Source organism: Carassius gibelio, chromosome B19 (genome assembly GCF_023724105.1).
Source record: "Carassius gibelio isolate Cgi1373 ecotype wild population from Czech Republic chromosome B19, carGib1.2-hapl.c, whole genome shotgun sequence".
Lineage (NCBI taxonomy): Eukaryota > Metazoa > Chordata > Actinopteri > Cypriniformes > Cyprinidae > Carassius > Carassius gibelio.
The window spans coordinates 22,094,832-22,119,272 of NC_068414.1; the positions used below are offsets into that span (position 1 = coordinate 22,094,832).

General features: G+C 36.7%; 1 protein-coding gene across 5 annotated transcripts in view; it reads left to right on the top strand.

Moving 5' to 3' along the window:
* LOC127979359 (syndetin) overlaps positions 1–24,441 on the top strand; it is a 127,430-nt gene that overhangs the window by 50,524 nt on the left and 52,465 nt on the right. For all 5 annotated transcript variants that reach the window (XM_052584760.1, XM_052584762.1, XM_052584761.1 and 2 more), the window contains exons 13-18: positions 3,679–3,814; positions 18,108–18,199; positions 18,308–18,402; positions 18,778–18,876; positions 20,640–20,730; positions 21,883–22,059. In XM_052584760.1, coding sequence (XP_052440720.1) covers positions 3,679–3,814; positions 18,108–18,199; positions 18,308–18,402; positions 18,778–18,876; positions 20,640–20,730; positions 21,883–22,059 — 690 coding nt within the window. The remainder of the gene's footprint in view (positions 1–3,678; positions 3,815–18,107; positions 18,200–18,307; positions 18,403–18,777; positions 18,877–20,639; positions 20,731–21,882; positions 22,060–24,441) is intronic.

Below are 24,441 nucleotides of genomic sequence, written 5' to 3' on the forward strand. Positions count from 1 at the left end.
GATAAAAGTAACGGCAAAAAAAAGAGAGAAACGCATGTCTAAAAAAGTAGCCTAATACAACAAATATAACGTCCTGTTTCTGAGGAACTTGAAAACCCTTGATCCTGGCTGAGCCTCTCCAGATCTGCCATCTTTGGTGTGACTTCTTGAGCTTGGTTATGATAGAGAAGATGTCACAGAGATTTGCTGACTTCACATTGTTTACAGCCTGCACATTCCCTCTTGCCTTGTTTCTCCTTCTGAACTTTTAAGATGTTTACTACAGTCATATTTAACAATGGGTATGATTTGGTTCTATTTAGGAAGGTAGTCACCTCTGTCGCCCAGGTCTATACTACACATTTTTTTAATCTGAGCAAATGGCGATCAGCACTGAAACAGCCCCAGTGACGTCTTTGAGACTATAGGGAGGGAAAAAAAACAAGTAAATTAAATAACTTTCTCATGTTTTTGGATGTAATTCCCACCTTGCCACTGGATGAAGTCACAGACCTGAATCAGTTTCTGTGCACCTGCCTGAATCCCATACAGAGCGTGAAACCTTCCTATCAAAATATCAGCTATAAATGTCCATCTGTCTGTCTAATAAGACTCCTTTGAGATCAGAAAGACATTTATCATCCTTTCTCTCCACCAACGCTCAGTTGCCAGGCAACAATGCCTCGATCCCAATAGCAGGAAGTCATCTGGAGAGGTTGAGGGATTGATTGTTTGAATGAGATGGCGGACTTCTCCCTCTGCTTACCTACAGGAGTCATCAGACATCAATTAGAATACTATACTTCCTGTGTAGCAACCACTGGATCAGTGTTAATCCAGCTGAGCATCCATGTATCTCCTTACACTCAGTGATGACATCCTTACAACTTTATTCAAAGAAGGGTTGAAGCTGTCCAAAACAATTAATCAACTTCAAATGAGATGAATGGCTCATATAATTATTGCTCTCGGCCTTGAGTATGACATTTTGGCAGCTTTAGCAATGTTACGCATTTCCTTTGGTATAATACTTGAGCCACAGTTCATTGCATTAGTCGGAGCCGCTCTAGTGTAATGAGTTGTGTGGGATGGTTTCATATGAGCTTGTTTATCTGTTACTGCAGAATTACCGTAAGTGATGAATCACCTCTAAATGCCCAAAGCTTTTTCTGTATGCAGCACAGGCCTGATTAGATTTATTGCAGCCACTCGGATCAGGTCGCATTGTGTCTCAGTATGTTTTGTCCATTTGATTGTTTGTTAAAGTCTAAATTTGTTCCACGAGTGTGATTTTAAGTTGTAGTCTTGACTAAATGTCTTATAAAACAGAGGGAAACAACTGTTTTTTTTTTATGGATTAAGGAATTCATTTTATTGAATTTGGTCAAAGTGTTCATTTATGTTTGGGAGCTTCCATTTTCTCAAGAATGTGTGAGGTTCTTTGCCTTTTACTCATCTTTGGCAGATACAAAACTGCTGTGCCAAAACGGTTTGTATATTTATGAACCTAGTATCCACTTCGATTAATAATAATTGAATAACTTTTTCATAATTTAGTTATGGTAAGGTTTTAAAATAAAGAAATACTTTTCACTGTTCAACTGTTAAATTTATTTTTATTAAATGCCAATTTTTTTTTCAAATTCGACAAAAATATTTATCAGCTTTTCAACATTGAGAATAGTTTGGCATATTAGAATGATTTCTGAAGAATCATGTGAAATTGAAGACTGTAGTAATGACTGCTGGAAATTGAGCTTTGAATATAACAGGAAAAAGTTACATTTTTAAAAACGATTAAAACGATAAATAGAAACCATTTTTTAATTAGTAATAATATTTCACAGTATTACTGTGTTTTTGAACAAATAAATGCAGCATTGTAAGCATAAGATACCTCTTTTAAAAACACTTTCTGACTACAGGCTTTTGAGTGGTAATGTATTTAAAAGGAAGCAAACAATTTATCCAAAGAAGAAAATAAAAGCACAGTTAATTACAAAAAAAAAAAAAAAAAAAACGTTTAAAACTTGCGATCTTCTTGAACCCACAGCAGGTTAGATATGGACATAATAGATTTATGAATATTTTCATAAAAGTGCAAGATTTTTTGTCAAGCATATATACCTAAGCATATATACCTATGTATTTAAATACAAATTGCATATTTATATTTTACATGCAAGTTTAAAACTAATATTCATAGCATGTTAATCTCACGTTAGCACAGGTATTGCGCTGGAATTACTGCTATTAACTAATGGCAGGTAAAGTTGTGCTACATTTTGTTTTGCTATGTCTCAAGATTTAGTGGACAATTCAATTTGATAGTTTCCTGCACTAAAGTTTAATTTATTTTATTTTTTAATTTTTTCATAAATACAACCACGAACTGGCAACATTGCCATGCCATCAGCTGTGGAAATGTTGTTCACATATTTGAAGTTTCTATGCAGTAACCTCAATCGTATCTTTTGTTAAGGTTCTGTAAAGTCGATTAGGTAAATGTTTGGCCGTAGACAATCAGAAGTTGAAAGGCTTCTATTGCGGAGTCCATTGGTAAACGTAAAAAAATAAGCCTTGTAGCAACACCGTCTCCTTAGTAAAAAAAAAAAAAAGAAAGGATAGTGATGACGGTAATAAATAAATTGTAACTTAAGCACAAAAACTGTTAGCTTTTCCACAGCTGGTGGCCGTGTTGCTATGTGCCGTTCCCTTGCCTTCAAAAACAGCCTCGGCGAGGCTCAGGCCGATCGTAATTTACCAGGCTCCAGCAGTTTGCAGAGCCTTCCAAGCTTGGTTAAGAAGAAAAGGCAGAGATAGAGCTCCAGCATCTCACTGCTGACAGCAATGATGAATATGTGTATGGATGAGTCGGCAATGCAGCGGTTCTAGACACAGCAAAGTTTATGTCAGCTTTCCCCGGCCACAAATCGCTCTAACCAAAGGAAGCATGTCAGCTCCTCTGAGAACGCCGGGGTCACCGAAGTCAAAGTTGATTCAAACTGTACTTTACTTTGTACACAGCCCACCTCCCGATTTAATATACAGATCTTTCATCCCAGTCGGGAGCTTGTTTTGTTGTCTCTATGGTATTATTTCTAATTATAGCGTTCCAAGGAATGCTAGAGATTCTCAGAGGTTTTGAAGGATAGATCGCATGGTAAATATTAATTAAGGTCCACAGCAGGTCAATCATCATCTCTGGTGCATTCATGCTCCCTCATGCTCCCTCAATGTCAGACTTACGGTTTTCCAAATGTCTTTTCAGCTGGATTTAAGGATGAACACATCTAAGACACATGATCATTCCTCGCCAGATCTTTAGTGTGTCTTTTTTCACTGATTTATATTTTTAGGGCGTCTATGGAGCTTTACAAAGTATTGAGATTGTCCAGTTCATTTTTGGGATCAGTTCTGCTTGGATTTACTTATTTTAGTATATGTGTTTATACTGTTATTGGAGTAAAAATAGTTTAATATATTTTCAAATGTAATTTATTCCTATGATGGCAAAGTTCTGAATTTCTTTAGCAGCCATTACTCCAGTCTTCAGTGTCACATACTATAATTTGCTGTATATGTCTGTTGAAGCTACTTTTTGAAATCAGTTGTTGTTCTGTTGTTGTTGAAACTGTCAGGGCTTGTGGAAATCAAAACAGTGAGAATGCAGCTCTTTTCTTTTCTCTGTCATCCCAGCACATAACCACAGACAGCTACATCCCCTGCTTGACCGACCTCTGCAAGGCCTTGTGGGAGGTGATGCTCAGTTACCATCTAACCATGCTGTGGCACGATGAGCACTACAAAGAAGAAGAGGCGACTCCTGGAGCGGGTAAGCAAAATAAGTCACTCTTGGCACCTCTGTAAAGAGTGATGGGTTCATTTTTTGGTTTTTCAATGTAATAAAAGCGACAAAAGACAGCTTCTTTTTTTTTTTTTTTTTGTCTTACCAATGGCACTATTCAGACGATTCAAAACGACATGTTGTGCCAGTAATATACTTTTTGGCTGACAATCAAGGCACAATTCCAGATGCTGGGCCAGAGCTGTCATGCAGAGATAGTCAGCAAAAGCAGAACAATAACAACAATGGCACCAAGCAGAGCATCAGAAGGACTTCCCATGATGCAATCAGTAGCTCTGATCAGATTTCAGACTCAAGCAGGCTGAAATATTAACACTCCATATTTCCCATCATAATGCCTCTTGTACATTTGACATTTGGAAAAAAAAGTCCTTCAGCAGTATTTTGGTTTGGTGTTACAGTATAAACATAATTTAAACAAGATAAAATAACTTGCCCAAATTGAATATGAAACTACTCGTGTACCTTACATATAATATTATTTTACATGATTTACTTGTTTCTTCAGTAAATTTGATACTAAAAAATTCAAAGCGGTCAATTTAATTGAACCGTTATATATACAGTAATATTTCTCTTTGTTGTTTTTGTAATTGTGAAACTATAATAGTATTTTTAATACAAACCTGATTCCCAAAAAGTTGGGACACTGTACAAATTATGAATAAAAACAGAATGCAATGATTTGGAAGTTTCAAATTTCAATATGTTTTTCAGAATACAGCATAGATGACATATCAAATGTTTAAACTGAGAAAATGTATAATTTTAAGGGGAAAATATGTTGATTTTAAATTTCATGGCATCAACGCTTCTCAAAAAAGTTGGGATAAGGCCATGTTTACCACTGTGTGGCATCCCCTCTTCTTTTTATAACCGTCTGCAAACGTCTGGGGACTGAGGAGACAAGTTGCTCAAGTTTAGGAATAGGAATGTTGTCCCGTTCTTGTCTAATACAGGCTTCTAGTTGCTCAACTGTCTTATGTCTTCTTTGTCGCATCTTCCTCTTTATGATGTGCCTAATGTTTTTTTATGGGTGAAGGATCTGGACTGCAGACTGGCCATTTCAGTCCCCGGATCCTTCGTCTATGCAGCCATGATGTTGTAATTGATGCATTATGTGGTTGGCATTGTCATGTTGGAAAATGTAAGGTCTTCCCTGAAAGAGACGACATCTAGATGGGCACTTATGTTGTTCTAGAACTTGGATATACCTTTCAGCATTGACGGTGTCTTTCCAGAATCATGCAACCCCATACCATCAGAGATGCAGGCTGAACGCTAACAACAACTTGGGTTGTCCTTGACACGGCGTCCCAGTTTTCCAAAAAGAACTTCAAATTTTGATTCGTCTGACCACAGAACAGTTTTACACTTTGCCACTGTCCATTTTAAATGAGCCTTGGCCCAGAGAAAACGCCTGCACTTCTGGATCATGTTTAGATATGGCTTCTTTTTTGACCTGAGAGACTCCTTCTGAGAAACTCCTTTCTGATATTCTGATATCCTTTCTACCTGTCCCAGCTTTTTTGGAATGTGTAGCTCTCATAAAATCCAAAATGAGCCAATATTTGGCATGACATTTCAAAATGTCTCACTTTCAACATTTGATATGTTATCTATATTCTATTGTGAATACAATATAGGTTTATGAGATTTGTAAATTATTCCATTCCTTTTTTACTCAAAATTTGTACAGTGTCCCAACTTTTTTGGAATCTGGTTTGTATTTGAATTTTATTAAATGTATGTCTAGTACATCAAGTTAAACTCAATGAAAATTATATATTTCCTTTGAACTAGCTGAAGAACAATAAAAAATATGTTTTTAATAATTTATTTTAAGGTTAACATTTATTTAAACTTTTTATGATTTTAGTTTGTTTAACCCTAATTTCCATTAATATTTTGATATAAACTTTATAGTTTCATATAGGCAAAGATACTGTTTGAGGATTTTTAGTTAATCTTTTTAATGTTTAATTGCTTAGTGAGACTTTTAGGCCCTGTCTACATGGAGATGTGTTTCGCTGTATATGTACACATGTTGTATCGTATAGGTGTTTTGTCCACACAGATCCGTTTTTTTGGGAGAGTGAAACCGGTCCCAGAATGGACACATTTGAAAACGCTGCCTTGGCATTTTCGTGTGGACAGCGAACTATATATTTTCGGACACGATGATGTCATCAGCCCACGTCTCTTTTTATTAACTAACATTAACACAGATTAATAAATGTATTGTTCCATGTTTTTTTTTTTGTATACAGCTCGCAAGGTTTATGCGCATAGTCCAATTCGTCTTTTCCGTTATTAGTGTATCTCTGTGGCAGAATTACAGCACCACATACTGGTCTGGCATGTATACTACAACATTTTGTGTCGGTTTCGTGTGGACACAGATATTTATTGAGTTGGGAAAAAAAAACGGATAGGGAAAGCTCTGGCTTTGTGTGGACGTAGCCTTAATGGTATAGGTAGAAGTGGAGAAATATCAGACAGATGCAAACTCTGGACTTACGTGTCATGTGGACTACTATGCATCATTTCTGACAGTAATATTATTGTTTCAGTGTTCTTTGGCACCTCTGCTTCATCTGTCTGCTGGTGCAACTCCTTGAGTTCTCTTGTGTTTCTCTGAACTTTCTGGAGGTCGACTCGCTCTGCATTTTGGCTCCTTTATATGTAACTAAATCAGTTTTATTAGAAAGAGCTAGGGACTCATTAGGGTGCTCACTACTCGTGATGGTTAGATTTATAAGCATCACATTTGAGCTTTTATAGTGTAAGCTCCTGCCTTGTGTATTCAGAGGAAATGGCTTTTGTTGTGTGCTGTAATCGGCACGGCGGTGGCCAAGGAGACGGAGCAGGTAATTGAAAGGTGTGCTGTGCCTTTAGCTAGCTGCAGTGTAGTTTGTAACATTTGCCTTTCTGTCTTGCCTCCGCTTCGATTTCTGAGGTCACTGAGCAGTGCTGAAACAGATTGGTGCTTGTTCCTGGTTAGGTCTGTCATTGGAAATTTATTGGACCATTCTAAAGTAATCCCTACAGGGGGAAGTGTACGAAATGTTACTAACTGAACAGGCATTGTTGCTGTAGGTAATGATGGGGCTGTGGTTATTTTCTATAAATATTAAACGAGGGACATAAATCATTCGTTGTAATGGAAGTATTTTCTTTAAAACTGGTATTTTCTTGTGACTTTTAACGCGGTCAGCTCTGTAGTACTTTAGAATTTAACAATTGTCTTAAACTTGCATTATACTTTTTATAATCTCTATTCTTCATGCGATTCATTTATTTTTTTTCACATTTGTTACAACTCAAGTAAATTATATAAACCCAGCAATGCACACATTTTTGTACTTTTCTTCACATCAGTCCTCTAAAGAACAATTATTTCCACTGTAGTCATAATTTTTCAGATAAACTCTGCCAAAACGGCTTTTAGAAAATAACGTATTGAATAATATATAATGCATTTAGTAAGCTTTGTTTAAACAAGTGGGAAGTCTGCCAAGTGAACAAAACCAAGTGAATTTAGTCTTGTCTACACTGCAAAAAAACATTTTCATTATTTTATTTAGCCATAACACCATATAAACATATTTTCAACCATATGAATTTACTTGAAGCAGAATTCACAGAAAATTGACATGCGGTTTTGCTTATAAATATATCTTGTTTTAAGGTGGTGGAATATATATATATTTTTTTGCCATGTAGAGAAAACGCATACGTTTCATAAACTTACAGGCTTATTCTCAGTTGTTATGCTCCTTTGTATATATTTAGCCTAAGATATTTGACAGATCAAGTTCTGTAATCATTTGTGATTGAGACATTATGGGGACACCGAGTGTATCATGTGCTTTCTAGTCATCAGTTGTTGTAAATATTTTGCAGCCCTGATGGATGGTTTATATTCTTAATGTGTTCTCTCATCTCCTGCCCATTTCTTTCAGTTCTTTTTTTTCCTCTTTCTCTCATTCAGTAGCTTCTTCTGCAGGCCTGTAGGCTATGGAAAGGCGGAAGACACTGTGACAGTGCAGCAGTGTCAGTGTCTGGCTTTATTCAGGATAGACACAGAATTTTTGCTTGTGTCATCAGTTATTCCAGATAGCTGAGGTATATTACTTATGAAGACATTATGAGGTGGCTTAAATTATTCCTTTCATCCACAAAGCATGACGTGTAAATTATTAAATTCTTTAAAAGAAGTCTCTTGCGCTCACCAAGGCTGCATTTATTGGATCGAAATACAGTAGTGTCCTTGGCTAATCTTTTGCCTGAGGTGCACTTTAACATTCCGTCAGTGGCTGAACGGATGAATGCGTTTCCTAGGATTTGATAGCTGATACACTAAACTTGTCATTTTTTTTATTAATGCTACCTTGTTCTTGAACATGGAATATGCTAAATCGGTTAGCCATCAATGAGTTGAACCAGGTTTACAAATGAGGATGCATGATCATTCATGGGAGACTGGGAAAGTGACACACTGAAGTGTACTGACATATAGAAATTGCGAAAAGGTGAAGCCCAATCTGCTGACACGCTCATTTTTAAATACCAGATTGGTATGTATCTTACAGCAAAGTCCTGAATTTTCAGTTACATGTTGACCTCTATTAATGGCATTTGTGACGGTGTTGGTTACCACAGAAAATAGTCTAATTCTGGAAATTGAACCGAGTGCAATTACTGTGCAATGGAAGTAAACCAGGCCAGGTGTGTTTAAAAGAAGAAATATTAACATTAGTTACTATTTTAGATGACATTAATTACTTGAAATAGTAATGGAAATTATTTCCTTTGGTGATAACTATGTACTACAGATGCATATATGTAGAGTGTAACTGGAAACAGTTTATGACAAGATCCTATACATTAGTTAAACGCTGTAAAAAATGTGTATAAATGTAACTGTAAGATATTGTTAAAACACTATGGAAAAAAAAAAAACTGGTGTATAGGTCAACAGTAAGTCCTGTACTATATACAGCGAAAAATGAAAAGATCTAACCAGATATTTAATGTAATTTTTACATTAAAATGCTGTTAATTGTACAGTTTTAGAAGTAAACAAACCAACTATAAATTCTAGTCAAAAACTGTAAAATGAAATTCCCAGAATTCCCTGCATGATGAAAGCTTTTTGTTTATGTAATCATGTTTCTTAATTGTTTTTGTTATCATTTATACATTTTGGGTTTTATGTTATATACATCCTCTGTTGTTTAAAGAATGTTTATTGCATTACATATTCTTTTTACAAAATTATCGTGGCAACCCCAGCTGCCAAAATTATATAAAAAAATAAAAAAAATAACTAGTGACTAGTGGAGTGGGGCCGAGGGCCGTGGAGTGATTGGAAATGAGCGACATCTGCTTGACCCACCGGTCTCGAGTCCCACGGAGGAGATGGAAGGATATAAACAGGAGTAACGACAGTGAAGGACGAGAGAGGACCAGGCCTGGGTTTTAGTTGTGTTTGGTTTTTATTTGTGCGCGTCAGTCGTCCATGAGGAGCTGATGCGCTGTTTGTCTTTATTTTGATTATTAAAATCTTATTTAATTGTCCGCCGGTTCCCGCCTCCTTCTTCCCGAAGATTATGAAGTTTGTACCACATTTCATATATATATATATATATATATATATATATATATATATATATATATATATATTAGGGGTGTAACGATACGCGTATTCGTATTGAACCGTTCGGTTTCGGTTCGGTACGCATTATGTACCAAACGGTTCGTTGGACTAATTAATTATATTTGGAAAATAAAAAAAATTGTGAAATATAATGATATGCGTTCAATAAGGTAGGCCAATAACCCAAACGACGTAACAGGCAAAGCACTGACACCCCCGAAGAAGAAAAAACACCAACTTATATGTTTATGTTAGGCAACTCAGTCAGGCACTTGCTCACTCAGTACGCGCTGAAGGCTCGTTGGAAAATGCCTAATGCGTTTAACAGACCAGAAATAGATGATCCTCCAGTAACCAACAGGTCTGGTGTTTGGGTGCACTTTAGATTCCCTGCAAGCTATAATGGTGATGGCAAGAGAGTGGTGGATAAAAAAAAACAATGGTATGTCGCATCTAGGGTACACCAGCGGGAATAAAAAAAAAAAAAAAACACCAGCGGGAATACTTGAAACATGTCAACTCATTTACACCTTAGTGTGTCAGTATCTGGGAAAAGACATATACACGGAACAAACTATCCCCGCAGCATTTAGACATTTCCAACGTATTCAAACGGATTCAAACAGGGCAAAAGACATCACCGCGGCGATGGTAGGCTACATTTACGTTATAGCCGCGGATAAGAGACCTTACTATTTACCATTCATTCTATCATCACCATTATAGCTTACAGGGAATCCAAAGTGCATCCAAACACCAGACCTGTTGGTTATTGGAGGATCTTCTATTTCTGGTCTGTTAAACGCATTAGCCATTTTGCAACGAGCCTTCAGTGCGTACTGAGTGAATGAAGCGCCTTACTCTGTAGTGGAAAACGTAGGTTTTAAGAACATGCTTAATGTAATTGAGCCCCGTTACAATATTCCTTCACGAGCCCATTTCATACAGACCGTTATTCCTGCTTTGTTCTAAAATACATAAGCCCTATAGAGAACCAATTGAGTAGAAAACACACTCAATATAAGGAGTTATAGAGTTCCATATAAAGTTACATCTTTTTATTTGTTCATAACTACTACAACAATATCAACAACATTCTCATTTTTTTTATAAGGTAAAAAAAATGACCCGGTGGGTCTCAGTATGCTGCTAAGAAAACAGCATAGAAGATGGGTAAAGAATAGCTCCATCATTGTTCAAAGTAAAAAAAAAAAAAAAAAAAAAACATACTTTGTTAGTTTTAATAAATTAAACATTTTTTAAAAATCAAGGAAATTTATCTGCCAATTGTTTCTTTTTGCTGCATATAAAACGTACCGAAATGTACCGAACCGAACCTTGACACCAGTGTATCTTATCGAACCGAACCGTGAATTTTGTGAACCGTTACACCCCTTATATATATATATATATATATATATATATATATATATATATATATATATATATATATATATACATGGATATGTATATACAGTGCATTAAATAATATACAATTTATTAGTCTTGTTTAATTCTGCATATGTAATTGGATTTTAACATTTCAAATTTTCTAAACTAACATTTTTGTTATGAATTAACATAAATTATCAACATTGAACTATTACACTAACGTTTAAAGTTTAGGATCAGAACTATTTTAATGTTTCTTATGCCCATCGAGGCTGTATTTATTTGATCAAAAATATTTTAAATATTATTAAAATAATATTTATAAAATAGTAAAATAATGTTTTTCTATTTTAATATACATTAAAATCTAATTTATTTCTGTGATCAAAGCTGAATTTTCAACATCATTACACCAGTCTTCAGTGTCACATGATCCGTCAGAAATCATTCTAATATGTTGATTTATTATCAGTGCTGGAAACTGTTGTGCTGTTTAAAATATTTTTTTGAAACTTGTGATGCTTTTTTTCAAGTTTCTTTGGTAAAATTTAAAAAGAAGAGCATTTATTTAAAATGGAAATCTTTTCTAACAATAATAATGTTGAAGTGTTACCTTAAGCTTAATTAAATGACATTGCATTTCATAATTTAAAAGGATTATTGGTGATGATCAAAATTCAAACATTTTATTTATTTACATATATCTAGTTGATATTCTGTTCTGCAGTGAGCGCATTTTATCAGGAGACCGATATGCTTTACTTCATATGTGTGTCCGTAACATTGAATAATGCACCAATCTCTGTGTGAAATTGACAATTACACCTCTTGTTGCGTACCGCTGCGTACAGTATTCATCTTGGTCCGTGTCAAGATGACTTTACTTTCCTCTTCTTAGCTGCCAGAGCTATCAACAGGTAAATTGCCTCCGCTGGCCTGTGACTTGCTTTGCTATCTAATTTCACAAGGTGTATAATCACTGACAACCATTTGTGGAAAAACCGGTCGAAAGTAATTCATTAGAATGCAAGTTAGACCTTGATTTGGCAGGGTCTTTCTCAGGATTGGTTTTGGGGTTCGGTTCGCAGTTTAGATTGATAGTGTGTTTGGGTCGTTGGGAAAGCACATCTGCTCGCTTTTGGTTGTGCGTATTTGCTTGAGTAAGAAGGGACGAAGATGTTGTAACTTCGGTTGATGGTCCAGCTTTAGAGGTTTGGCTCTGTTGAGTGGGAACGGAGCAATTGGGAACTTTGGGAAATATGCCTTCTCTGAACGAAGTAGTAAATCACGCATTGCTCTTGTTCCGAAACAATTCAGCCATTTGTCTTTATTAGGAGTTTGTCAAGTGTGAACGATGACATTCAAAGGGAGGATTTCAGCCGTTTATGTATTTAATGCCTCCCTCATGTCTCGGTCTAGTAACAGATTTACTGGATAGTTTAGGAAAGACTGACCATATGATTTTTGCTCTTGGATGATCCTTTCTGAGCACAAAATCACCACTTTAAGACCAAAGAGCGCAGGCCTGCATTTCTGAGCTGGAAAAGAGTGGTTTGGATATGTTTTCAGTTTGGAAGTCAAAAATGTCCTGATACTTGACCTGCTAAAGTCAAAGTTTGTTGTTTTCACGCCGTGTTCCCTAGAGTGAGAAGGTCAGGTTTTCTTGTTCTCTCCTAGCCGTGTGTTTACACCACAGGAATAGTGTGTGGGTTTTTTGGTACGTTAACCGTACGTCGTACCTCTGAGTTTAGACCTGAGGAGACATGTTTTGAGCAATAGTGCGGTGTTCTTGATATGTTTAAAATGGTTTGGTTATTATTTTATGGCGATGTAATGTGGTACTAATCGTGATTTACTTGTATAACTTTCACCTCCCCAATCCAGCTTGTCTCTAGTCCTGCTGAAGAATTAGCCCTCTAGTGTCAGACCGTCCTGTCAGCATGGGTCTAAAACTTGTTTTTTTGCCACTCATCTCTTTTGTACATCTTCTTATCATATTATTTTAAATTGAATTTGCTTTTAATAAGAAACCTGACAATCTAATGACCATCTTTTAATAGAAGCCTATTTCCCGCTGTTCATAGTGAATTACAGTTGTACACCTGCATCCTTTCAGACTTACCAGGAAGTCTTCCCCTTGATGTCCCTACTGAATAAACTGTAAATGAAGAGCTGCCAGAGAAGATAAGGCTCAGTGATGAAGTTGCAGATGACGTATTATTAGGGTTGTCAGTCAACTAAATATTTAATTGAATCAATTGCACATGCTTGTTAATTACATGATTTAAATATTTTATGAAAAAAAAAGCTCATGCTACTGTGGCATAAATGTGACATATTACCTGGTAGTATGTCTATATTAACATGCACTACCAAAAAAAAATAAAAAAAATACAATAAATAAAAAATTATATATATATATATATATATATATATATATATATATATATATATATATATATATATATATATATATATATATATATATATATATATATATATATTTTTTTTTTTTTTTTTTTTTTTTTTTGAGATTAAGATTTTTTTATATACATTTTCATTATATTTTTATGCAATAAATTGATCAAAACTGATGCAGTTTTTACCAAAAAAAAAAAAAAAAAGAGTAGTCCATTTCCACCAAAATCTTAAGCAGCACAACTGTTCTGAATGATAATATTGTTATTTACAGTAAATGTTTAATAAGCAAAAATTTCTAATTTGCCATCACAGGGATAAATTACTATAATGGATGTAAAAAAAAATAATAAAAATGCTGCCGTGGTGAACATAAAATACTTTTTTTTAATTATAAGGTGCTTTGCAACGATATTTAAAACCTTAGTTTAAATGTAGAATACATATATATTATTTTTTATTTCTTTTTCTTTTTAGGTTGTTGCTTAATGCTATTTTAGTTTGAGTATTTTGTATGTATTTACTGATGTTATCATAAATATGAGTTATTCTTATATTTTGTAGTGTATATAAACAAACAGAAGCCATTTATTTCCAACAATGATGCCAACCCTTCAGATAAGCGAAGTAAAACATACTTGTTGTTCTTTCACGGTCCTAGTTCAGTTCAGTGTGAGGGAGTGAATGCGGATGGCAGTGTCAAACCAAAGACACTTTTAGACGCAGTCGGCTTCCAGTGTAAATTCATTACTCGTGCTCTAAAGAACTCCTGCGTGTTAGCGATCATTAGTGAGAGGACTCTGGCTTCTTGTGCTGCTCGGTTCATGCTCTGTATTTTTCCTCACCTCATTGATTTTTCCTCGAACGGCCTGTCCGGTTAGTCTGCCCCTCTCCTTTCTCAAGAATTCCCTGGGATGCTGAAATTTCTACAGTGTGCTGTTGCCTGTTTGTGTGAGGCTGTGTGGGAGCGAATGTGTTCTCATTCCGCTTGGGTTTATGTGTATGTGTGAGGGGCTGCTGCCATGGAGATGATATTTTTCTTGTCCTCTCCAGCAGTTGGCTTGCAGTGATTTACTCCGTGGCTTTGCATAGCTGCACTCCTCATGGACTGAAATGATTGGGGAAAGGTCCAACTCTATTGTCAGGAGCCAAGGAGCTCTTTGATTCGGCTCCAGAAGCTCCGATCCTGCAGGTTTAATGAAAGGAGCTTAGAAAAGAACTTCATTTTTTAGCCACTGCACTTTGTTTGGACATATAAAGAAACACCTTTAGGGGTTCTTTCATTACATTCAAATGGAGAGGTTCAAAAGAGATGTTTTAGTTTTTCAGACAGCAGGATCCAAATGTTGGTGACCACATATGAATGTAAAAATATATATTATATGATATTATATATATATTATCATATTTAAATTTTTACATTTTTACATAATAATATTTCTTGCATAATTACTCATATAAGTTTTTATATTAAAATATTTTTGACCATCCTCTATTATAATTTAACTCTATTTTTTTACATTACATTTGTTTCTTAATTTTTCTGAAATTCAGGAGTATTATTTGGTCCAGATGTGCAATTATGTGCAACTTAGACGTCACTGGTAAAGGTCTGGGTGCAAAAACTATTTTTCTGTCATGGGACTGTCACTTTTTAAATTGCATGTTATTGATCCTGCTGTTACATTTTCTGGACAGATGCATAGTTATAATCACGAGCAGAAGAAAATCGCCTGTTCTCTTCATTGCTCCAAGGTCACAGTTTCTTTTGAACTACTTAATGCAGCTTCTACCGCCCACCAAGTCAATGCAATGAGGTCATATGTAGAGCATCCTTGATTAAAAATCTCCACAGGTTTGCTTGACAGTGAACATCATGTCCAGCCGTCATTCCAGGAACCAGGGTCTATTTTCTTATCATTGAGTCTATTTAAATGCACAGTAATGTCTCAGATTAGCTCAAATAAATGTATTTACTGTGATCGGAGTTTTTTTTTTACATTGAAATGTTCAAAGGTATGTGTTTAATCCATATTTTGACCTATGATTAATAAAGCAACATTTGCATTTAAAGTACTTTACACATTGTTGGGTTTTTCAAGCATAATCCATGTAAGATTGTAAGTTTAAGCACACTCAGTATTCCCTACACTTCACTGATTGCAAGCGTTTGAGCTGATACTGTTAACATAATTTTATGACCCAGGTCTCACAGGAAGTTGTTTTTTTTCAGCCCAGGTTTAATATCTTCTTTCCTCTCTTTTTCCCCTCATCTTTGTTCATTGTGAAGATATTAAACTTTTTGGTTGCTGTCATGTGACAATCTGAGGCGTTAGATGCTCACACACCGACTGTTTCTTCCACATTATTTTTTTCCTGATACATGGTTTGGATGTGCGTTCCCCTTGGGGCTCAGTAAGTTTCCCATCAGCGATAGGGACGTCATAAAATCTTTCATGTTATGTGCGAAGAAAAGGGTAAAGGCAGCCTGGAGCTCTGTGGATTTAGCCTCTGTGAAATATCAATGTTTTGTGTGTTCTGCAGCTGAAGTCATGATATGTACACCCAAAGCTGGACGGGATTTGTGAGCATACAAACTGAAGCATGATGCAAATCTAGTTTTTAAAATATACACGAAAAAAAAAAGTTTTTCATGCACTTACTATAAAATCTAAAACTGGTTTGCCTTTTACCATGGGAATTTTTTTTTCTTCTCTCCAGTGCTGATAAGATGACGTGAAGCCTGCACAGACACAACTCTTGAGCGATGACTGTGACTCTAGGGTTTAACCGAGCACTGTTATATAAAAACACTCTTCCCCTATATAAAAGCTCTCTTCTCTGAGCGCCAAACATTAGTCTGCTGGCTGCGCTGAACATCCGCTGAAAATCCCATCAATCACTGGCGCTGAGGTCTTCTTTGAAGCTTTCTTTTAACAGTCCCAATACTTTTGCCTTGTTCCATTTACCCATTTTCCACCAATAGGGTGCCAAAGCTGGTGCCCAATCAGGAATCATTTTTAGAAAATCAGTTTCCTAAAAATGATGGAACCAATGGTTTCTCTCAGCTTTACCTCACAATGCTTCTGGTTGATGGTTCTTTGCAAATTTCCATCAATGAAAAGGTGGTTCCGGAGTAAAAAATTGTGCCAACCTCTGAAACCAACTGAGAAGATCTGTGAACGTCATATTTTAGGGGGTGGGATAATGCTAGCAATTAAACTTTCAGAACAGGGTGACGTAAAACAAAACCCGTAATTGATGAATGTCCCACGCCTTCACTGCACATCGACTTTAGCCACTCAATTTTTATTGTGAATATGCCAAGGTTCTCACTCACCCTTTGCCTTTTTGTTTCATTTCTGTTTTGATTTTTGGTGTTTTTGTTTTATGTTATTTTAGATTTGCTTTGACATGAGTTGTTTGTTGTTTTTGAATTGTTTTGTTTCATGCTTGTTGTTGTTGTTTTTTTGTTTGGTATCGTTTGGTTTTGTTTTGTGTTGTGCATTTATCTTGTTTGTTATGTTTTGTTTTTTCGGCAAAGTTTTGGCTTCGGCAAACCTGCAGCATTTTAGTATGAAGGATTTAGTGGTCTTTGGCAAGAAAAGGCAGACAGGTGGAGTGTTTCTTTAGAGCATTTGGCTTTTTGCACAGGAGGTTCCTGTGTAAATGCTTGTTTGTTTTCTCTAGAGATGACTTACAGCGAGAGTGCTGAGGTGGAACTGTTTGTATAATTTGCTCATCAATGACACGATAATTATGTTGTATCACTAAGAGCCTGCTGGAGTATCAGTCCAGAATAAATCCCACCTGAAGGGCTTTTGTATTTAGTCACTCTCAGTCACGCTGTGCGTATATAGACATTAAGATCAGTCGCCCACATTCACGCTCCTAATGCACTCATCTCTTGCTGCGCTCATCTCCGCAGGTCATATCATCATTCTCATCGTAAGTATCCTTCTCTTTACATTCGAGCGGATGCATAATGACCAAAGCAATGAAAAGCAGCACTATGAATTCACAATGAACTGACGTAGAAGTTTTCTGAGCTTCCTGTTTTAGTTTAGTTTGGTGTATGTCACATAATGGGTAGAGCTTCTGTCAGGATAGATGATGCTCTTCTAGGTGGTGTATTTTGATGACTCTGATAGGTTTCCTGTTTGATTAAACTCACTTTGGTATGTCAGGATGAACGCTTCCCCTGATGAGGAGTGACAGCTGCTTTGTTGCTGGAAGAGCTTGTTATTAGTCTGATCATTGTAAGACTGTGTCAAATCCATTATAGTTTAAAGATCAAGACACCTAATGGGGGACAAATGTGTTTTTAATGAGGTTATAAACTTTGGAATGTTCTTTTGGTTTAACAGTATTGGACAACTTGAAAGAATAAAGTATTTAATTAACTTGTTAGTGTATTAGCTTAGCATGGTGAAATGTCAGGGTCAAGGTCCCGGGATGATTTCTAACAACTGTAGCTGATGACAGAATGGAGCAATTTGCAGTGGTTGTTGGTTCCAATGGTTTCGGCCACAAGAAATGTCATGTGTGACTGTTGCAAAGTTCTGTATTGCTCATTTTGAATGCTTTTGATGAAAATGTCCTTTTAAATTTAGTCAGTATTTCATCATTTTTATAAGAAAATAAGATCCTGGTTGAAGATAAAGATAACGCGCAACATGAAGAAATCGTGTGCCAAACTGTATTAGACTAACCTGAGCTCTTTTCAAAATGGCGTATAATGAGTATACCGGAGTATTAGCTACTGTGCTGTGAATTCTGTGTTTTTAGATGATTCCAGTGCAGAGGGCTCAGACGAATCTACCGTGGACCGCAACTATGTGAAAAAGAAGCTTGAACATGGCTTAACGCGGATCTGGCAGGTAGGGAGTGCGCTCATTTACTCGTTTCTTTCTCTGTTTTTTTCTCCGTTCCTCCATTAGCTTCATGACTTGCCCTCCCACCTCTCGCCCTCCACTCTCTGCCTCCAGGATGTCCAATTGAAAGTGAAAGCCTATTTGCTGGGAACAGACGTGTCCAACTTCAAGTACGACGACTTCATTGTGGTTCTGGATGTTATCAGCAGGTAGGGACCAACTTCCTCATTAGTGCTAATTGGATTGGCCTGGGCGGACCAACTTCAGCATTTCCCCACCATCCCTTCTGCCTCATGAGAAACTCTCCTAAAGAAAAAACAGGGCCAGGGGGCATCAATGAAGCCGCTTGTTCCTCAACAAGAGGGGTGGTGTGGTCACCCCCATTAACACGGCTCAATTAAAAGGCCATTTTGTGTGTGAAACCACAGCCCTGTGTATTGATCCTGCCTTGGGGTTACTGACTTGTGTGAATAGAAGCACCATTTTCTGCCCTCGCTGGGACATGTGATGTGAAGTAACTCTGGGGTTAATTAGAAGTGAACTGCTTTCTTGTCTGTTTTTTGTTTTTCTTTGTCGACTGATAGGTTGATGCAGGTGGGAGAGGAATTCTGCGGCAGCAAGTCTGAGGTGTTGCAAGAGTCCATTAAGAGACAGAGTGTCAACTACTTTAAGAACTATCACAGGTAAGATAAAAAGCTCAGTTGCAAAAGGGATTCACTAAAGTGCTGTAGTGATTATGGATTTTTGTAGGGTTATTGCAGACTGTATTTCTGTGACCAGCATCTTGCAAAATGTGTTCATCAACTTTTGAATTCATTTTGGAGCTTAAATACAATTGGCAGATGTAAAAAGCTAAAGTTTGGCTATAAACAAACTACGTCACAGTCGCATGACTTAAATGTCGCCGCTTATCAAGCTTCCAAAAACTCTTTACAATTTTATTTGAAATGTACAATTTGAAAACTTTGAGTTTTCAAGAATCTGAGTAAAACACCATGAGGCTGTAAAAACGGACTTGATGAGTTTGCCTGTTTGGCATGTTGTTGTTAATGTCCCCGTCCCCGACAAGCTCAGTAGTCCCATTAAGCCCCTTGTTAGTGACTGCCTTTTTCAAGACATATAAAAGTTTTAAAAAAGCATGAGTGATTTGCATGATGTAGATCAAAACGTGAAAATGTCTTGAGCTTGTGTTAAACAGAGAAATGTAACCAACCAACCAACCCCCCCCACAAAAAAGCCCATTGACTTCAGGATGTAGAAAGTCCAAAAGTGCTAGTTTCCAGGTACTTATTCCCACAGCACTGTTTTATGGCCACTGATAGTGTTGTTTATTTGTTCATGCTGTTTTAGTGCTGAATTGACTTATTAAACATGCAAATGATTTAACACTGCAAACATGTTCTCAATGTCACAGTGTTCACTGTAGCTCTAGATATTGCATTGCACTAGCAAAGGTTGGTAAACTTTTTTTCACGGTTAATTTGAGGTAAATTGGCCTCAATTTGCTCATGTCTTTCACAACATATTATTGTGCATTCAAGCAAATACTGTCCAAAACTACTGACTCACTCACTAAACATTGAATGTTGTGTAGTTGGAGTATATTCAGATAGAGATAGAGTATTGTGGACTATGCGTTATATTCCAAATTATAAAAGAACACTTGAAATGCATTCCAAATATATATATATATATATATAAACAGGGGTTTGGAAACTTATGAATTAATGTGCTTTTTTCCAATCAGATGTAGTTATCTGTCTGAACAGAGCTGAAATATCCATTCCTGCTGCTGAAGTCAGCATTACAAAGACCTTTTCTGCTTGATGAGATGGAGGACGTTGAAAGAGGGCATCTTACCATTATTTCTGAATATTCAAGCAGTTGGATAGCATCCATAAAGTGATTATCTGTCAGTCCTCTGAATGCTTAATCTCTGCTGTCAATGCATCACCATTAACACATTGTGCCATTACAATATATATTTTATCCTCTGGCTTAGAGGACAAAATGGATTAGTTTCTCCTTAAAGTGCTGTAAATTTGAACCATTTAAACATATCATGAATTGACTAGAGATGGTATTTAAAAACTCAAACACTTCATTTGAGTCTAGAGAGCTCATCCCACCCATCCCATCATGTTAACTGCCAGTATGTTCTTTAGAGATTAGTGGTGGCCTTCCACTTTTTGCTTACTTAGCGTTCAGCATGAATTATTATTTTGGATGTTGATGTTGTGCAAGGCTGCTGGCATTGACCTTGTCTAGCAGAAGCCACTTTGACACTCATTGTGGCATGACTTGCTCTAACCTTCTTCACTGATCGACTTTTGAACTGATTCTTGAACTGTTTCTGCCGGCCCATTTCTTTTTCAGTGAGTTAAATGGCAAAGGGTATTCAGTTGACAGAAGCCATTTCTTGTCATTTCTCCTTGTACCCCTGCAGAACCCGCCTGGAGGAGTTGCGAATGTTTCTTGAAAATGAAACATGGGAGTTGTGCCCTGTGAAGTACAACTTCAGTATTGCCCAGCTTCAGGTAAGTCCTAATGCCACAGAAAAGACTTTGAAATGCAGCAATGTGACTTTTATTCATGACTGATCTCATCTAGCTGGAATCGCTGGCAGTCTTTAGGGATTTCACATTTGCATATGAAGATGAGGCAGAGAGTTTTTGTTCTGGGCGTGCTTCGCACTGACAATCAACACATGGCTACAAGCCAAAGGCACATGAACATGCTTTCTTACTAAACAAGCGCTGTTCATAGACACGTTCTCATGATTCGCAGGTCAAAAAGTGTTCTTTATGTGAGCAATGCAGGAAATGAGATAACTCCGCGGTGGGTGGTTTTCTAACCAAACAGATAGCGTTTTTGTAGATCATCTTCTTTCGGTTTTCCCATCTTGCTGTAATGGAGCACTTTTATATGCATTTTAAATCTCAGGAAAGGCTTGACAACTTGATGAATGAGGGTAAGCATCATCACTGATTGTATTCCAACATAAGCTGTTTTCTCTTCTAGTCAGGGTGTCATCTGTCTCAAAACAAATTACACCCTGGAAGGCAAGTATATTCACCCAAGAGTATCTGTCGAATAAACCGAAATGCATCTCTTTCAATTATTATATGCTAAACAGGGTCTTTGGCTCGATAAAGTGTTCTCTGATAGACCTTTTATGCTGTTTTGTGCAGAGTATACAGGTATTTTCTCAAAAGAAGTGCCACTAGGTTTATATGGTAGAGAAAGGCGGTGTTGAATATCACATCAGTGAATGGCATAATCAGTGGTGCTTTTTAATGAGCCGCATTTGCATAACGACATCTTGCTGGAGCTTTAATGTGCAAAGTAGTTTAACTGTGAGCAGCTTTAGGTCACTTGGCGCTCAAAGCTTTTGCACTTTCACCCTTGCAGCATATAAATGCTGTATCAACTGTTAAAAAAATAAATAAATAAAAACTATGTTTTGACCTGATTTTATTAAAATGAATATCACATGTTCATTCTTCAATTTCAAAGTGTACTGGGGCCTTTACTTCCTTTTTATCTCCTCCTTGGACATTTAACCAACACAAACAATTCAACTAAACCTACAGTAGCCCGCCAAATCTCCATCTAACCTACTTTTTGTTAGCTTTTTGATCTGTATGATATGAAATCTGATGTCTGAGTTTTGTTTTCCCCTTTTTCAGGAGTTCAATTTCATGGGTCAGTGTCGTTCTCCTTCAGTATCTCCCAGCAGGCAGCTGGAATCCACTGAGCTGGTGGAGCTTTCTCTGTTTGAGCAGTACCTGCAGGGAGGAAATCCTTTTGAGATGCAGATCGACAATAAGGAAGAGGAGACCGATGATGTCCTGGCTTCTAATGGGGTAGATAGTAGTGTGGTTGAAACATTATTGTCATTCAGAGCAGCATATACAGTAGGTTCTAGCAATATTTTAAAAGTCAAATTACAGTAAATTCCAGCTGTATAAAGCCCCTTTCACACTGCCATTCTGGCAAATACAGGGGTAAAGTGTTCCGGCAATTGTTCCCGGGTCGCTAGATTTTGCACTTTCACACTGCCAGTGATTAACCGGGATATGTGCGTGCTTTCACCCACAACCCGTAAAGATCCCGTAACGACACGTGACATCAGGGCGTGACGTGCAATGTACGAGTCGAAAACATTAGGCACGTTATACTTTCACTGAAGCAAGCAATCGATCTCGGCGTCAGCGCGTAAAGTGAGGAACTAACTGATCTCTGCTTCATTACAGTTTGCACATATTTTTTTGTCGCGAACGTTGATCTTCCTTCAAAACAGCCGGTAAAAGAGTCGCGCAATAACACGTGTCATCACTTCGACACGGAATTAGATCTGGCTTTTGTTCACACAGCACTCGTCCCAGGTTGAATCTTGCAATGTTACTAGGTCCCCGACCCGGGTTCACTGCGGGAATCAATCCCGGGACATAGTTGCTTTCACACAGAAGGCAACCCGGCAATGTTCCGGCAATATGACAGGTTCGACGTGCAGTGTGAAAGGGGCTTAAGAGAAAAAAAGATGTCTGATTTTTCAGACGTTTTGTTTTGAATCTTTCAATGTAGCTCAGTTTTTTTTTTTAAGTTGTCATCAGATGACCATTTGATATGATTCTTTAGGGTCTTAATGAAAGGTCTATAAAATACTTTGGTTAATTTTTTTTTTTTTACATTATTAGGAAAGGCGATTTGCACAGATTAATAAAAAACCATTATACTCACTTCATCTTTAGGTGAAACTGGATCACTAATAATTCACGTCTGTGTGAGGTCACAAACAAGAAGCTGAGAATGGCTTGATTTGAAAAAGGGGATATTACTGTATTTATAGAGATAAAAAAAAATACCAATGAATGGATTTTTATCATTATAGGGTGGTTGTGTACACAAACTGCCAACACACATTTATGTTCAAATAACATCAAAGTGAGTTTTGCATCCGATGACCCCTTTAATAATTTGTCGTATTCATCTAATTATTGCCTGAGAAAAAATTCTAAACTCTTAATCCATTTATATTTCAAAATTTTCCTACAATATTAAACAGTTCAACAATATTTCTGCTGTACTATTTGGCATCAGGCTTGAGCAAACAAGCATTTTAGAAGGGTTTATGGTTACACTTCTATTCTCATTCTTATTAGATGCTTGCCAAGCTGGTTGCTGAAAAGGAGAAAATAAATGAGAGTGAAAATTTGATGCGTAAATATTTTGTCAAATTAAATGGCTCATTGTTCTTATAACTGTTGACAGAGGCCATTAGTTCTATGTGGAGAAAATACTCATCATTATTAAAGCTTTGATGTGCTTGGCGTCTCTGATGATGATCCTGTAATGAAAACAAACGCTGTATGTTGATGACTGAGAGTGCGAGCCCTTGATACAAGTGCTTTTACTCCGAGAGAGAACAAACTGTTTTAAGTATTCCATGCTGTTTTGTTAGTCACTACGTCTATCAGCTTTAAGGTAAACGTGTTTAAGGTTAGAGTTATCTGTTGAATCTGCATCACGTTTTTTTATACTGGTGCATTGAAGGCCTTTTTTTTCAAGGTCACCTCTGAATCTCAGAGAATTAAAGTGTTAGTTCACCCAAAAATGTAAATTACATCATTAATTACTCGCCCTCATGTCATTCCAAACCCGTAAGACCTTTGTCCAAAGTGCAAACAATGTATGTGGGGGTCATGTGTGTTTGGAACGACATGAGGGTAAGTAATTAATGACAGAATTTTTGTTTTTGGGTGAATTATCCCTTTAAGGCTAAATCATTGTACTATCTTTAGGATACGCTTTGTTTAGTTTCATAAATTACAGATCAGTTGCCTATTGATGCTTCATTCGTACTCCTAAGACGATATTTTTTCCTGAACTTAATAATGCAGTGTAACTGTGTGACCATTGGTTCGTGCAGTACACTTTGAAGTGGTCATATGACATTGCTATAAAGAACATTATTTTGTGTATTTGGTGTAATTTTAATTTGCTGTTTAAGGTTAAAAAACACATTATTTTCCACATAATATACATTATTGTTGCTCCTCTATGCCCCGCCTTTCTGATACACATCGATTTTTACAAAGCTCATCGTTTTGAAAAGCAAGGTGTATGCTGATTGGCCAGCTATCCAGTGCGTTGTGATTGGCTGAATGCTTTAAGTGTGTGAAGGAAATGTTGTACCCCTTAACATACTGTGATGCTGTCTCCCTGCCCGACAAGACAAAACCAAT